The sequence below is a fragment of the Callorhinchus milii genome, unplaced genomic scaffold (assembly GCF_018977255.1).
Source record: "Callorhinchus milii isolate IMCB2004 unplaced genomic scaffold, IMCB_Cmil_1.0 Scaffold2, whole genome shotgun sequence".
In the NCBI taxonomy this organism is placed as follows: Eukaryota; Metazoa; Chordata; class Chondrichthyes; order Chimaeriformes; family Callorhinchidae; genus Callorhinchus; species Callorhinchus milii.
Window position 1 is genome coordinate 61360493 of NW_024704743.1, and position 16235 is coordinate 61376727.

General features: G+C 43.6%; 1 protein-coding gene across 1 annotated transcript in view; it reads right to left on the reverse strand.

Moving 5' to 3' along the window:
* gabbr2 (gamma-aminobutyric acid (GABA) B receptor, 2) overlaps positions 1-16235 on the reverse strand; it is a 473571-nt gene that overhangs the window by 121498 nt on the left and 335838 nt on the right. The window contains exon 8 of the mRNA XM_007905328.2: positions 5012-5072. Coding sequence (XP_007903519.1) covers positions 5012-5072 — 61 coding nt within the window. The remainder of the gene's footprint in view (positions 1-5011; positions 5073-16235) is intronic.

Below are 16235 nucleotides of genomic sequence, written 5' to 3' on the forward strand. Positions count from 1 at the left end.
TACAGTCGACCCGCCTGGTTCAGGAACTGGACTACCGAGACTCCATAGAGGGCTGGCTCAATCCTGACATTCCATTGCCAGGCATGTCACCTTGGAGCCAGTTCAGCTCCAAGGAAACCCTTTTTACCTCCCCCAAGGAGAAGAGTCATTAGTCAGTCATTTGGCATCCGACAAGCATGAGTTTCAATGCATCACTCACCTAGAATCAGTTGAGATTGCGATCTCAAAGTCCCAGTTTGGATCTGATGCCAAGTGTTACCAACTGAGTTAAATACATTTGAACATCTTTTCTGGAATCTCTTTTTATGGCTTATGGTTTCCAAAAATATTCAGCCAAGCTCATCTCCTTGCGACTTGTCTCCAGAACAATAGAAAATTTATCACAGGAGCCCACTTTCACCCCTGGTGGGGCTATTTAGTCTAATTTTCATGTGCTTATCATAAAATCATAGAATTATACAAGAACAATAAAATTTAATTTGTAAAGCGCCTTTCACGTCAGGAGGACGTCCCAAGGCAGTCGGGGATCACCACCCGAGCGTGGGGGGGCAGGGTAGGGATTAGGGTGGGCAGAGAGGGAGGTTGAATGCGTGAAGTTTCTAGGTGAGCCGGCTGAAGGGCAGCTCAAATACAGCACAGAAGGAGGCCATGCGGCCCATCATGTCTGTGCTGGCTCTTTGAAAAGAACTATCCAAATCAATCCCACTCTCTCCTCATAGCGCTGTAAACTTGTCCTCCCCAAATAATTATCTACTTCTCTCTTAAAAGTTGTTATCAAATCAGCTTCCACCACCCTTTCAGGCAATGCATTCCAGATTCAAACAACCGCTGCGTGAAAACATTTCTCCTCACCTCCCCTCTGTTTCTTTTAACAATTATTTTAAATTGATGTCCTCAGGTTACCGACCCACCCGCCAGTGGAAATAGTTTCTCCTTTTTCACCCTATCGAATCCTCTCATAATTTTGAAAACTTCCATTAAGTCTCCTCTTAACCTTCTCTGCTCCAAGGAGAATAATCCTAGCGTCTCTAGCCTCTCCTCATAACTGAAGTCCCTCATTCCTGGTACCATCTTGGTAAATCTCCTTTGCCCCCTGTCCAATGCCTTGACATCCTTCCTAAAGTGTGGTGCCCAAAATTGAACACAGTACTCCAGCTGAAGCCTAACCAGTGTTTTATAAAGGTTCATCATAACTTCCTGACTTTGTATTCTATGCCCCTATTTATAAAGCCTAGTGTTCTGTATGCTTTTTAACAGCATGGATTAACAACAGCATAAGTATCTAAATCACTTTTAAAAGCTTCAATACCCATTTGCAATAATGTTTGCACATCCCAGTAACCGTTTGTGTAAAGATGAATCTTCTAAACGCTCCCTTTATGCTTCCAGCAATAATCTTGCCAATTCATCAACTGGTAGAAATAACCTTTGGCTGTTTATCCTCTCAAAGCCTTTCATAATTTTCAACATTCTGTTAAATCTGTCTGAGTCTTCTCTACTCAATTGGAAACAGTTTTATTAAGCCTTTTTATCATCATTAAGGGGGATCCATGGTATCATCTTGGTGAACCTATCTCCATCTTCTCTATGGCTCGGATATCTTTTCTATAAAGGGATACCCTAAAATATCCACATGCTCAAAATGATTGAAAAAGTAAACCCGTTCAAAACTTTAGGATGTATCATGACAGCAGAACACGAGGACATAGGTTTGGAGTTGTAAAGGGCAATTTCAGGAAAGATATCAGGAAGTTTTTCTTTCTGCATAGGGTTATCAACAACTGGAATAGGTTACCAGGAAAAGTGGTGGAGGCCAGGACACTAAACTGATTTAGAAAGCAGCTTGATGAAGTGATGGGGGAACGGTAAGGTGCGTGCTCTGGAGAGATGAGATCAGATGGCCTTCTCCATCCAAAACAATCTAGTGATTTGGGGATCTTGTGACTTGTGACTTTGAAAATCTACTTGTATCTTGTTCCCTTTAACTTATCTGCTGAGTAATTTCAATAGGAGAGACAGATGTTAAAATAAATCTCTCAGGTTTATTATTGCATCACATGTGGTCTGAGATTCAGGGTCAGAATGCAAGTGAGCAGGTCAAGCAAAGCTGCAGTTTGCTATGCATGTGAATAATGACCTTAATGGCTTAGCACAAGTGTTTTATTTTACGTCAAATGTATTTAAAAATGTATTTGCACTTCTTATTTATTTGTATTGGAAGATTTTTTGTTGTTAGGTCCTTTCTGATTCAACCACCAATATGTTGAGGAGGAATAGTTACTTCATATTGCTTTCTGGACCACTTCTACAACAACAACAACTTGGATTTATATAGCGCCCTCCACGCTGGATGGCGTCTCAGAGCGCTTTACAGTAACGGATCCCAGGACCGAGCCAGGGGGGAGGGGAGGAAGGTGACCAAAGGCGCGGTCGAAAAGAAAGGTCTTCAGCAGAGACCTGAAAATGGGAAGGGAAGGAGCGAGATGAAGGGAGTGAGGAAGGCAGTTCCAGAACCTCGGGGCATAGTGGCTGAAGGCACGGCCGCCGAGGGTGGAGTGGAGGACTTGGGGGATAAGGAGGAGGTCAGACCTGGAGGATCGAAGGTAAGGGGTACTGTGCTGAGGAGAGAGGTCAGAGAGGTAGGGGGTTGCAAAGGAGTGCAGGGACTTGAATACGAGGGTGAGGATCTTGAAATCGATCCTCTCTGGGATAGGCAGCCAGTGCAGTCCGGCAAGGACTGGGGTGATCGGGGAGCGGAGTTTCGTGCGGGTGAGAATGTGGGCGGCAGAGTTCTGAATAAGTTGGATTTTATGGATGGTAGTGGATGGGAGACCAGGGCTCCCTCTACCTCCTTGTCCTCCTGGCGAGGAGGGCATTTGAATAGTCCAGCCGGGAGGTGACAAAGGCATGGACCAGAGTTTCAGCGGCTTTTGGGGAGAGGTATTGGCAGAGACGGGCGATGCGTCGGAGGTGGAAGAAAGTGGTGCTATTGAGGGACCGGGTGTGGGGGAGGAAGGATAATTGGGGGTCGAACCTGACGCCTTGGTTGCGTACGGGTTCGGAGAGTTTTAGGGGGAGGTCGGGTAGGTGGAGGAGGTGAGAACCATGAGATTTTAGACGTTGACGAGAGCCAAAGAGTATGGCTTCCGTCTTGTCAACGTTCAGCTGAAGGAAGTTTGCGCTCATCCAGTCCCTGAGATCTGACAGGTAGACTGACAGAACATCAGGGGACTGGGGGTCGCAAAGGGAGGTGGAAAAGTAGAGTTGGGTGTCATCTGCATACATGTGGAATGTCTGCCATGTCTGCGGATGACATCCCCAAGAGGGAGCATATAGATCAGAAAGAGGAGAGGGCCAAGGATGGATCCTTGGGGTACCTCACAGGTGACCGGGTGAGAGCGGGAGGAGAAGCCGTTTATGCAGATGTACTGCTGGCGGTTTGTGAGGTAATAATAATAATAATCCTTGCATTTGATATAGCGCTTTTCACGTCGGGAGGACGTCCCAAAGTGCTTCACAGAACACACTGTATGGTGAATTGACTGCATATTTGTGGGTGAACGCAGCAGCCAATTGAGCACAGCAATGTCCCACAAACAGTCGTAGATTAAAAATGACAAATTTATTATTGTTTTTGATTTGGGAGAGATTATTATTAGGCGTGTGGAGTAAGGAAACTTGCCCAAGGTTTCGCCCTGCCTTGAATTGAACTCAGGTCTCTCGCTTGCAAAGCGAGTGCTCTAACCACTGAGCTACAGGACTCCCTAGGACTCGAACCAGGCGAGTGGGGTCCCACTGAGGTGGATGATGGAGGAAAGGCAGTGGAGGAGGATGGTGTGATCGACTGTGTCGAACGCGGCGGAGAGGTCCAGGAGGACAAGGAGGCAGAGGGAGCCCTGGTCACTTCTAGACCAGGAAGCTATTCTCCCATCATATTAATAGACATGTTCATTGCCCTTCCTCTTAGCTGATCTGCATTGAGCACTGAAATGTCAAATCTTCATAGGGTGTGGGGAAGTAATTAACACAATGATTTATCCCATTTGATTTATATAGGAGACATTGTAAAGGTGATCATTGAATTTTCAGCTATTTTGGAATGCAATTTTCATTTCTCTGAGTCAATCACCAGTGTTAAGTATCACATCACATGTCACATTTTTCACTCTATTGGTGTTATCCCTCGGGACGTCCTCTTGACGTGAAAGGCGCTATACAAATGTAATCTTGTTATTGTTGTTGTTGTTATCCCATTATTGGCACAATTACACTACCATTTCCTGCACAAAGGGGAGATGTGAAGGAGCCATCATTGGACTGATTGCTGTGTAAATAACAACAGTAAGAAATTTAAATTAAAGGGCATAGAGCAAAGAGGCACCAATAATCTCCTCCCTATTTTAATACATAAACCTGGATCCCTTGTTCTTTGCACCTTCCTGGGTAGAGTGGAAGAAATGTCAGCTGAGATGACACAGATTGCTAGAAGCTATATAATCAGCTGCTTTTGAAGTTTGGAAAGGTTACTCTGTCCTCAGTATGGGTTTCCAGTTCTGCTTTACTTCTTTGCCAGAACTAGCTTCTGGGCCACAGCAGTAAATTGCTATTTTATGATTCAGTACAATGCAAGACCCACTGCTACTGACGATAGTTCTGGCAAAGAGGTAAGTTAGAACTTAAAACTCACACCAAGCACAGTGTGAGGTTTCATTCCTCCTAAGCAGCATGTTCCTGCAACTAGCTTTTGATGCCTCCATTCAACAAGCCGTCCATTGCAGTTTGTTTCCGAGAGCCATCTGTTTACACCTCCATTCACTATGTTTTATCTTAATGTGATTTACATGTTCTGGCTCCCTTTGCCATTAAGAGTTCTTTGCTATTCAACACCAACTGCAGAAAGATGTATTTATTCTCTTCCACTCCTGGCGAAAGAGATGGGTTGTTTCACACAATTGGCACTGAGAAGCCCACTAGTTATCTGTACAAGGGTTAAGGACAACAAGCGTCTTACCTTGGAACTGCGAGAATTTGATGGTCCCCATGCGCTCTCCATTCCTGAACACAACCTGCCCCTGGAAAGAAAGGACAAAAGAGTCTCAGAAGCCAATCGGAATATGCCACAACTCTCATATTAGCTATTTAAAAAAGCCAGCATAGCCAGCATAGACACAATGTGCTGAAAGTCCTTCGTCTGTGCTGTAAATACAAAGGTTTTTATGAAGTTAAACATGATAAACCAGTCCCCCTGCACCTCTGCAAACTCCAGGTCACCAGGCATCAAATCATATTTTGTGTGCAGCTTTTGAACGGCTTCTGAATAAAATATATCTTTTTTTTGTAGAAAGCCTGTGATATTTCCTTGACACTAATTTATTTGACAAGCTTGGTTAATCAGTTTAACATTGCTTGGCCAGTGATTTCTGTGTACTCAAAAAGATTTGCAGACACCCAGTTGAAGAGGAAAACATGCTCTGAATGAAAAACAGTGTTTGGAAAACTGGGGGTATTCAGTGAAGGGGAGAGGGGAGAATAACTCAACCAATTTCACAGACTTTCTACTTGGGCGCTTCACCCACAAAATATACAATCAATTCACTTTACACTATGTTCTGCAAAGCGCTTTGAGACATCTCAAAGACATGATAAGGCAGTTTTTCACACGCAAGGATTATCATTAGCAATTGTTGTCAAGGTTTCCTGTAACTTAAAATGTGAAGCCATTCACTTATGTTATAACTTCAAATAAGGGGAACAGTATCATGTTTTACAACATATTCTTTTGTGTTGTTCAAAACCTTAGTAGTATACACTTGGAGCACTTTGTACTGAGGCCTGTAGTATACAAATTGAATACTATTGACACTATCTTCCTGTCCACAGCTCAGACACACATCCATTCCCATTGAGTAATGGTTACACCAGTTGCCTCCATACCTCCAACTGGTGGAACGTTTACTCAATGTATGGACATGTATCCGAGCTGTGGACATGAAGATGATGTCAATGCTCTCATACATTTTGTGCTGAGTTGTGTTGCCCACCAAGAAGCTCACCTGCTACCTGCCATCCACCTAGTTAGGGCAGACACTTGTGCTTGTCAACTAGTGACTATCCTCCTCGTGGTGGAGGTAAGCTAAACTGACCAAGATGACATAATTGGCAACCACATGTTGGAATCGAGCCCATCCTCTGTGGCATCTCGGTAGACCAGTTCCTGAGTCAGGCAGGTTTGCAGTCTTCCAGAACACTGCTAAAGACAGTACAGCCAACTGGCTCATCGGCAGGACATGGAGGGAAGACCAGTCTCTGAGGGGAGGGACTCTTCCCAGTCCAGCATCCGTTAAACCTGCAAGCCAAATCCCTAAAGGGTAGGGAGGTCCTAGCTGGACAAGCAGAAATATTTATGGTTTTAGCTGGTTAGACTCCAGCAGTACTCTAATGTGTATTCTGGAGTCCCCAGGCCTTGGCTCTTGCCAATCTGTACCAAATATTTTTCTGGAATTAGGTAAACAGGATGCATCCCTTCAGGGAGCGAGTATGCATTCCATTCCAATAAATATCTAATAATTAATAAATAAATGGAATGGAATATTAATGCTGCTTTCAGCCTTACAGTTACTGTGTGCTTGCTCATGTTATGTGTTATGTTATCATTGAAGTGGTGGGGGTGGGAGTGAAAGAGCAGCCCCCACGGTCAGCCCAGGGATGATGCACCAGTGGGGTGTCTTAACTCTCTCTTTTTCCATCTCTTTGCGTTTGATATAGTGCCTTATCACGTCATCGAGATGTCTTAAAGTACTTCATAGGATACAATGTAAGTGGATTGACTGTGTATTTTCCGGGCGATATATGCCTCGATCCACAATTCACATGGCCCAGGAGAAATGCGTCATTCAAAATTACCAAATTGGTAGCAGTCAAAAGGGTATTATACAAGCTTTTACACTTTCACAGAAGTACACAGAGAAACAGCATGGTGACAGTAATGTGTATCCTTGGCAACGCTCTGCATTACAATGACTTAATTTATATACTTTCAGGCTTCTTTCTACTGATACAATCTTGATTCTTAGTATGTGACATAATGTCAGGGTTATTAATTCTTTAAGTATGTTCAAGCAGAACATAAAATAATTCTGTTTTTCTTAATTTACTCTTGCTCCTGTCCAACCTGTAACTGTGGGAAATGTTAAGATTGAAAAATTGCTGAAATGGGAAGAATGCAGTGCAAATGGCAACTAGCATCGGAAAAAGCACCTCGAGACAAAGAGATACCTTGTGCAGAGACCCCAGTGTGAGTCATTGCAGCCATGACAAGTCTGCTCCAAGGCGATCTTCATTCAGTATAAAACTCACAGTCACTCCTAAAATAATAGTCCGTGCATTTTGTATAGCGGCCTTCACTTTGCGAGGACATCCCAAAGCATTTCATGGGATTTTTGGTGAAATTGAACACCTGTGTACTTGTAGCTCAATGTGACAGTCCAATTGTGCAAGACATTGTTCCACAAACAACCATGAAACGAATGACCACGTAGGCTGGAACATGTGGAGAAACTCCCTTCACTTTTCAAAACTGTTATGGTATCTTTAACGTCTATCTGAACAGGCAGATGGGACCTTGGTTTAATGTCTCAGCCAAAGGACAGTCACTTTTGCAGTATATCCTTTGAAGAGCTTTGAGATGTCCTCCTGATGACAAAGGCACAGATTAAATGTAATGATTATTATTACTTACACTTATAAAACTCTCCATCCCATTCCTAAACTGAAATTAATTTGGGTCTTCATTATTAAAGGCACCAATTAATACACCAAATATTTGGGTGAGAATTTATTGCATATACTGTATTCCCTGATCTAGCAGAACTGCAAACTCACTTTTTTAAGCTGCAAATAATGTTTGTCACTTATAATATAATAATAATCCTTGCATTTGATATAGCGCCTTATCGTGTCTTTGAGACGTCTCAAAGCATTTCACAGAATACACTGTAAAGTAAATTGACTGTATATTTTGTAGACAAAACTTTGCAGCCAATTGCACACAGCAGTGTCCCACAAACAGTCGTAGACCACTTTGATTATTACCCCTGGAAAACTGATCTGCCAATCGACTAACAATCAGAACTATCTACTTACTGCTAGGTAAACAGAGGAATGTAGGGTAAGGAAACTTGCCCAACATTTTGCCCTGCCTGGGAATCAAACCCAGGTCCTAGCGATTGCGAGGCGAGTGCTCACAAAACATAGTCAATTTACTTTACAGTATATTCTGTGAAGCGCTTTGAGACATCTGGAAGATGCGATAAAGCGCTATATCAACTGCAAGGATTATTATTTATTATTATTATAAGCTATAGGATTCCACAGATAGTACAACAGACATCTATGTAGGAGGATGGTTAATAGTCTGCCAACACTCACTGTCCAGGCTCATAGGTTATGGTGATAGGTGCCTATTGAACAGTTCCTGTAGGATAAGAGAGGCCACAAATTTTGGTTGATCAACAGTGGCTTGCACCTTCCCTTACCTCCTTCAAGGTCCATCTAAAAGCCGTCCTCTTTGATCGTGTTTTGGTCACCTTCCCAATCCCCACCACCCCCAACCACCTCAGCCCAGTCCCCAGCCGATACCACCAGCTCAGGTGCAAACCTCTGAGCCTTGGGATGTCCAACTGACATGAAAGGCACCATATAAATGTCAATTTTTGTTGTTTATATCAAGAGTGCATCAATGGATTTTTGCAAGCCTCAACCAGCAAAACTAAAGAAATTAGAAAACTAGAAAAATCCAAATAATTTAGCAGGCTAAAATGTAACTCTAAGTTCAATGATAAACCAAGTGTAATAGCATACAATCTAAACTTCACAATGTATGCATGGATTTATCAGGTTCTTCCTGTCTCACTTGCTAAATAACTGCCAATATATGTCTAGCCAGATGCATCAGTCAACACTAAGTGCTGGATGGTGTAACCTGCTGCTTTCAGAAATGATTTTCAGTCCCTACAAGGGGAAAGCACAGGAGGCACTTTTCCTGTGTGGTGTATCTGAGCTACAGTCCATAAATTCTTTGCACAGAAATTGAGAATAAACATGCAGTTGAGGCCAGTGGATGTACCAACTGGGAAAATATTTTCATAAATTGACTCTGTGGTCATGGTGGAACATCTTGCCATTCCTAAGCGCTCTGAGACGCCGTCTGGCGTGGAGGGTGCTATATAAATGCAAGTTGTTGTTGTTGTTTAATGTTGGGGAATATTTTAAATGTTCAACACAATGAGAAATAGGCATGTGTTGAGCTAAGGTGATGTCCATTGACAAGAATGATACTTTGTGGTCTATCACTATAATTGCACGTTGTTGGGAGTGAAAATCTTTATCCCAAAATATGTTACCTGATCCATTAGGAAAGCCCTGAATCTCAACATATGTGCAACCTACAATTCGTAGTCTCTTTGGAAGCCCACAAAGGCACCAAACTGTTTTCACTGCTGTCTTACTCTCTGAAAGTGGACACAATTCTAAGCTCTCTCAGCAAGGCCTGTGTCACTCTTTTGATCAATTTTGATTTAGGTTCTTCAGCTATATTCACAGCATGAGGATAGTGGTCTGGGCCATTGAGATACTTTATCATGGGGAAACCAGCGTCTCTGGTTTTCAATGAGTTAGGTACACTTTCTCATGGATATATTTTCATGTGGAGAGTCCTTCCGCTGAGGTACCAAAGCTCTTTTTTAACCAGTTCAATGAACACAAACAAGGGCAACCTTGGGTTAATTTGGGTTCACTTATAGCATGGTGTGCTGTAGACCAGAAGTGCACCATAGACATTGACTGTCTGGCTTCCTGTGTGCGACACACAAGTGTTTTATACGCAGAAAGCGTGACTTATGTCACTTCCTGCGTGCTGTGCATTGGAGCCATATGCAGGGTTTGCCAATTAAGTCACTTTACGAAGAAAGGGACGTCAGCAGGTTTCCTGTGCATTATACACAAATGTAGAATTTGAAGGAAGTGACATCAGGAAATTCAGACCCAGTAGCTTTTTTTTGTGTGCCTCTTTATGAAGCAGGCTCTGAGTTTATGGACCTAAACTAGCTCATTTGGCAGCACTCTCACCTCTGAGTCAGAAGGTTTGGGTTCAAGCTCCACATTGGGACATCAAGCTCACAGTCTTGTCTGACACTCCAATGCAGAGCTGGGGTGGGCGGTGCATTGTTGGAGGTGCTGTCCTTTAGGTGAAATGTTAAACTGAAGTCCCAGTTACTTTTTCAGACGTTAAAGGGAATTTCTCCCTATATTGCTGTCAACAATACCCCAAATAAAATTGATTGTTCACTTCATGGCTGTTTGTGGGATATTGCTGTGCATAAAATGGCTGCTGAATTCGCCTTTAAATACAGTCACAATACTTCACAGCAAAATTCTATGAATCATTTTAAATTGTCTCTATGATGTGATAAGGCGCCATATCAAATGCAAGAATTATTATTATTACAACTACCACGTTATAACACAATTACCCTGTAGCATCTACAATTCCAGGGTATTCGACTGCCAAAGCTTCAATAGTCTGCAAACTGACCTCAGATTTAACATCAACTTAATATCTAATGATTAAGTGCCGTCATGTTCAGTCAGCCACAGAATGTTTTTTAGATTTCCTGCTTAACTGGCTTCTAGCATTAATTAAGTGACTTCATTTCTGTTTTTAACCATGTTTTTGGAAACTGCTATATTTTGCTTGTAGCACTGAGAAGAAATACACAACTTCTGTTTCAAATGAATGTAGATAAGTTCCACTGAAACTCCAAACTTATTCCCATTGCTCTTCATGTATATATATTCTGACAGAAGAAACATTTCTCCTCCTCCCCAGAGTTTGACATCAGACTCATGAATCTTGCACATAAATGGACTCCTATCTTTAGAATAATATAAGGCTTCAGATCAAACAAACGAGTGTGTCTCCAGGAATCTGTGCTTTGCAATACAAGAATTCAGAACCTATTGCTGAAGAACAATTAATGAAATGTCCAAGCAAACAGCTGGATAATGAAATGGCTAATTGGATCTTCATGGGTCCAATTCAAATTCAGAATTGGGACATATCAAGTGTTGCCGAGCCAGTCAAGTGCAGCAATGAAATGTTCTGGTAGTGGGAAAAGTTGTTCATTTCTTGCACTTCACCAATAAAGGGAGAGGAGACTCAAATCTACATAACAACTTTGCAAACATAGAACATAAGTCCTGTGTCCAGAATACCCATCACTTCAGGATGCACAAGGAAAACCCGGTCACTGCCAACATCAACACAGTCATTGTGTCAGTGTCTTGGATATCACAACAACAACAACAAGATTCCATTTATAGAGTGCCTTTCACGTTGGGAGGACGTCCCAAGGCGCTGGACAGTTGGGTCAGGACCCGAGCAGGGGGGAAATGGTCAGGGGGAGGGAAGGGAGGGAGCGAGGAGGGGGTAGAGAGTCGAGAGAGCTGAAGGCATGGTCAAAGAGAAAGGTCTTGAGACCGGCCTTGAAGGAGGAAAGGGAGGAGGCGGCGAAGGCACTGGGGGATGGAGTTCCAGAGCCTAGGGGCTGAGAGGCTGAAGGCCCGGCCACCGATGGTAGGGCGGTTGGGGCGGGGGATGTGGAGCAGACCGGAGCCAGAGGAACGGAGGGTACGGTCAGGTAGGTAGGCATCTCCAAACAGTATTTAATCTCCTTTAACTCCTCCATCCCTATCCCCACCGCCACCAACCCCACCTCCATCTCCTATCGCCCCTGGAAAAAAATCTCCTCGCTGCTCTGGGTTCATCTGAATTACTCCCCCTCTGGCCTACCTCCTGCACTGATTTATCCTCCTTGCTCACTCTCCACCACAACTCCCTTTCCACCACTCTTGATGTCCTTTCTCCCTTACCTCCCAAACCGCCACCTACTCACAAACTTCATCCTGGTACGCCAGCCACTTCCGCTCCCTCAAGGGTCAGATGTGGGCTGCCGAACACACATGGCTCAAGTCTGACCTTACGGTCCATCAGCAGATCCGGCTGGACCACATCAAAACATACCGCTCTGCCCTCGCCTCTGCCAAATCATCCTTCTACTCCAAGATAATCTTGGAGGCGAAGTCCAAAATCGATGGAATCTGTTCAGCTGCCTCCGCCCTCCCAACCGCCACTCCCTCCCCATCTCCACCCCACACTCTGACCCTTATCCATCCCTCCCTCCACATTTTCGAACCTGTCTCCCCCTCTCTCATCACCACTATATGCAGCATGAAACATACCACCTGCTCACTTGACCCCATCTCCATCCATCTCCTTATCTCCCAGCTCCACCTTCTCGGCCCTCTACTCTCCGAAGCCATCAATCTCCCCCTTCATCTGCATTCTCATGCCCCTAAAAACAGCTACAATCACCCCCATCCTGAAAAACCTCCCTGGACCCATCCCTGCTTTCTAACTACTGGCCCATCTCCAATCTATCTTTTCTTTCGAAGATTCTTGAAAGTGTTGCGTGCTCACAGCACGGAAACTGCTCTAGTCAAGATGACAAACAACATTTTGTTCATCTGTGACCAGAGCTCCCTCTGCCTCCTCGTCCTCCACGACATCTCTGCTGACTTTGATACCGTGTACCACTCCATCCTCCTCCACCGCCTCTCCTCTCACCTCAACCTTCAAGGTTCTGTCCTTGAATGGTTCAGATCTTATCTCTCACTTTGTCTCCGCCAATCGTTTCTCTACCAGCCCTCACAGAGTCTTGTGTGGTGTTCCTCAGGGCTCTTTCCGCAGTCTCCTCCTCTTCAACCTCTACATGCTCCCCCTTGGTGACATCATCCACCGACATGGGGTCAACTTCCATATGTACGCGGATGGCACCCAACTCTATCTCTCTGCCTCCACTCTCGATTCCAGGACAACTGACTTCCTGACAGATTGTCTGTCAGACATCAAATCCTGGATGAGAGCCAACTTTCTACAGCTAAATGTCAGCAAGACTGAGGCCCTCCTGATTGGCTCGCGCCAGCACCTCAGTACCTCAGGCACTGGCAGCATCAACATCCATGGTTGCACACTCCATCTAAACAAGCCAGTCAGGAACCTGGACATCTTGTTCGACCCTCAACTGTCCTTTCTCCCCCATATCCATGCCATGACCTGCTCTGCTTTCCCCCACATCTGCAACATTGCACAATTTGCCACTGCCTCACCGCTCAGGCCGCCAAAAAACTCTCATTACACGCATTCATCACCTTAAGACTCAACTACGGAAACTCCCTCCTTGTTGGCCTCACCAACTCTTCCTTCCACAAGCTGCAGATCATCCAGAACTCTGCAGCTCGTGTCCTCTACCGCACCAGGATCCATGACCCCATCACCCCCACCCTCGCCCGACTCCACATCCCTCAGAGGATAGAATTCAAAATCCTTGTCCTCACTTTCAAGGCCCTCCATGGCGTTGTCCCCTCCTACCTCTCTGACCTGCTGACTCCCTACAAACCTGTTCACTCCACTCAGCAGTGGAGCCTACTCCAGGTCTCCCGCCTGACCCATCCTACCATCGGCGGCCGGGCTTTCAGCATCTCTGCCCCCATCTTTGGAACTCCATCCCACAATCCCTTCGCCTTGCTCCCTCTCTTGCCTCCTTCAAGGCCCGACTCAAGACCCTCCTTTTTGACCGTGCCTTCAGCCACCCTCCTACCCTGTATGCCCTCCCTCATCCCAACCCTGTTCCACCATGCTTGCTTCTGATCCCTGACTGTTCAGCACCTTGGGATGTCCTCCCAATGTGAAAGGCGCTTTACAAATGTAATTTTGTTGCTGTTGTTTTTGTAAACCATTCACAGAACTATTTGATGGGGGGAAAAAATTGTGAAAATTTGTTTCACATTGCATTGAAGGAGTCTTCAATATAGCAGTCCAGACAGAATACTAACATAATAAACTACAAGAGATTCTCAATCTATTCAGCAAAAAGGAGCGAGCTCTGTATCCTGTCTGAGAAAAATGCTTACGGGGAATGACTGCACCCTCATAACAGAGTGTCTGTGAAGCTTTGCTGAATTGCTCAAAAATTTACAGCTTATCAAGGTAACTCCCAAAACACTTTCAAGATCATGAACTAGATTATGGAACTATTCAATGCTCCATTCAGTACTATAAGGACAAGAATAGCAAGGTTGCGGTCAGTGCGAAAGGGGGTAATTGACTGCTAGGAACTTCAATGATTTACTCAGCATTCAACCTGGCTGGGATCCATCTTTTCGGACTCAAATGTCGCCAGTACATTGTGAAGAAGCTACACCACCAACTTCATGAAATATAAATGAAAGAGAAAAATGCAGTGAAGGACTGTGAAGAGCACAAAGAAGCTCCAAGAGACCCAGCCTGTATTAGCAGACTTCACCATATACTCTTCATTAAGATTGGGAGACAATACTTTTCTATTGAAATCTACCCATGGCTTTTGGAATAGGAGAAAATCTATAGGATTCATAAAAGGATTTGCAATATCTTATCTCCATTTTTTACCATATAACCCATTTCCTCACATTAGACTTTGTAAGGATGTTACAAAGAAGGAGTCGATACAGCCATCAAGAAAGGTTGGACAGGATGCAACTCTCCCCGCTTGAGCTGAGCCAATTGAGAGGGGACCTGTTAGAGGTGTTTAAGATGATGATTTTATGAGTTTAGGAGGAACTTCTTCATGCAGAGGGTTGTGAGAACATGAAACTCACAGCCGGAAGCTGTGGTTGAAGAAACAACAAGAACAATAAATTGCATTGATATGACACCTTTCACATTGGGAAGATATCCCAAATAGAAAGCATCAACGTATTTTAGATAGAACTTGATGCACACATGAGGAAGAAAGGAACAGAAGGGAATAGGAGGGGCAGGGGCTTGTGTGGTGTATAAAGACTGGCACAGACTAGTTGGGCCAAATGTCATGTTTTTGTGCCATATTATTCTATGTCTCCATGTCTGCACCTTAAAAGCAGGGATCAATTAATATGCCACAGCTGTCTTAATTGAAATGACTAGATTAATAGTTTGTCATTCATCTACTCTAGCAGGGCTATAAGGCAGCAGGATGTTTTTCAGAATTTAAATCTGTTATATATGCTTTCAGAGAGTGAAAGGAAGTTCTTTTTTTAACTCAAGGCAGGAGGCCGGTTTCAGTAATCATGTCAATGAACAAGACTGTATGATCTCTGATCATCATTGATGCCTCAGGAAAATGCTATTAATTTCAAATTATATTTCTTTCATAAATACCTTGTCAAAGCCAGGGCAAAATGCAATGGTTTAGCACAACTATATAGAATTTCCTAAAACGTAATTTACGTTAAAAAAAAGGCAACACTCTATTCGGCTCAATTAGTCCATGCCAGTGTTTATACTCTGCACACGTCTCCAACCTTCCTATTTCCCTCTCCTATACTCCTCGATCCCTTCTCCCTCATGGGTACATTATTTCTTCTTAAATATGTTGAAATATTTTCCAGTTGACAGATTGGACAAATGTATTTTCACAATCTTCTACAAATCATTGGAAATATGAATTGCATCAAATGAACTGAAAATTGTACAGGCAGCAGAACTATTTTCATTATTTGATTGTTTAAATAAAAAGAGTGTATTTCGCTTAAATTCAATTGCAATGTACTGCACAGTGCATGACATACATCATCTAACCTTTAAATTAGTTTCATTATTCAAAATGAAAATATGACTATAATAGCAGAAAGGTAGCAAACAAAACACAGCTCAATTAAATATCATGCACAAAAACAATGGAGCCCAAATTGTGGTCTAATTTAGGAGATTCCTTCAGTCCCTGGATATATAGATGATGAGTTCCCCCTACCCCACCCACCCAACATTCTAAATGTACAGCATTTGGTCATGCGTATGTCTCCCAGCTCCCACTTCACAAAACTCAGAAACAGCCAACAGATAAATGGTTAACTTCACTTCAGGGCATTAAATTTGCTGTTCACTTCATGGCTATTTGTGGGACATTGCGTGCACCAATTGGTGGCCACCTTCGCCTATAAACTACTCAGTCTTTACACATTATAATAAATCCTGTGAAGCGATTTGAGACATCCTCCTGGTGTGAAATAGACTACAATCCAATTTACAATTATAGAGCACCTTTGACGTCCTCCCGACGGGAAAGGCGCTCTATAAATGGAATCTTGTTGTTGTTGTT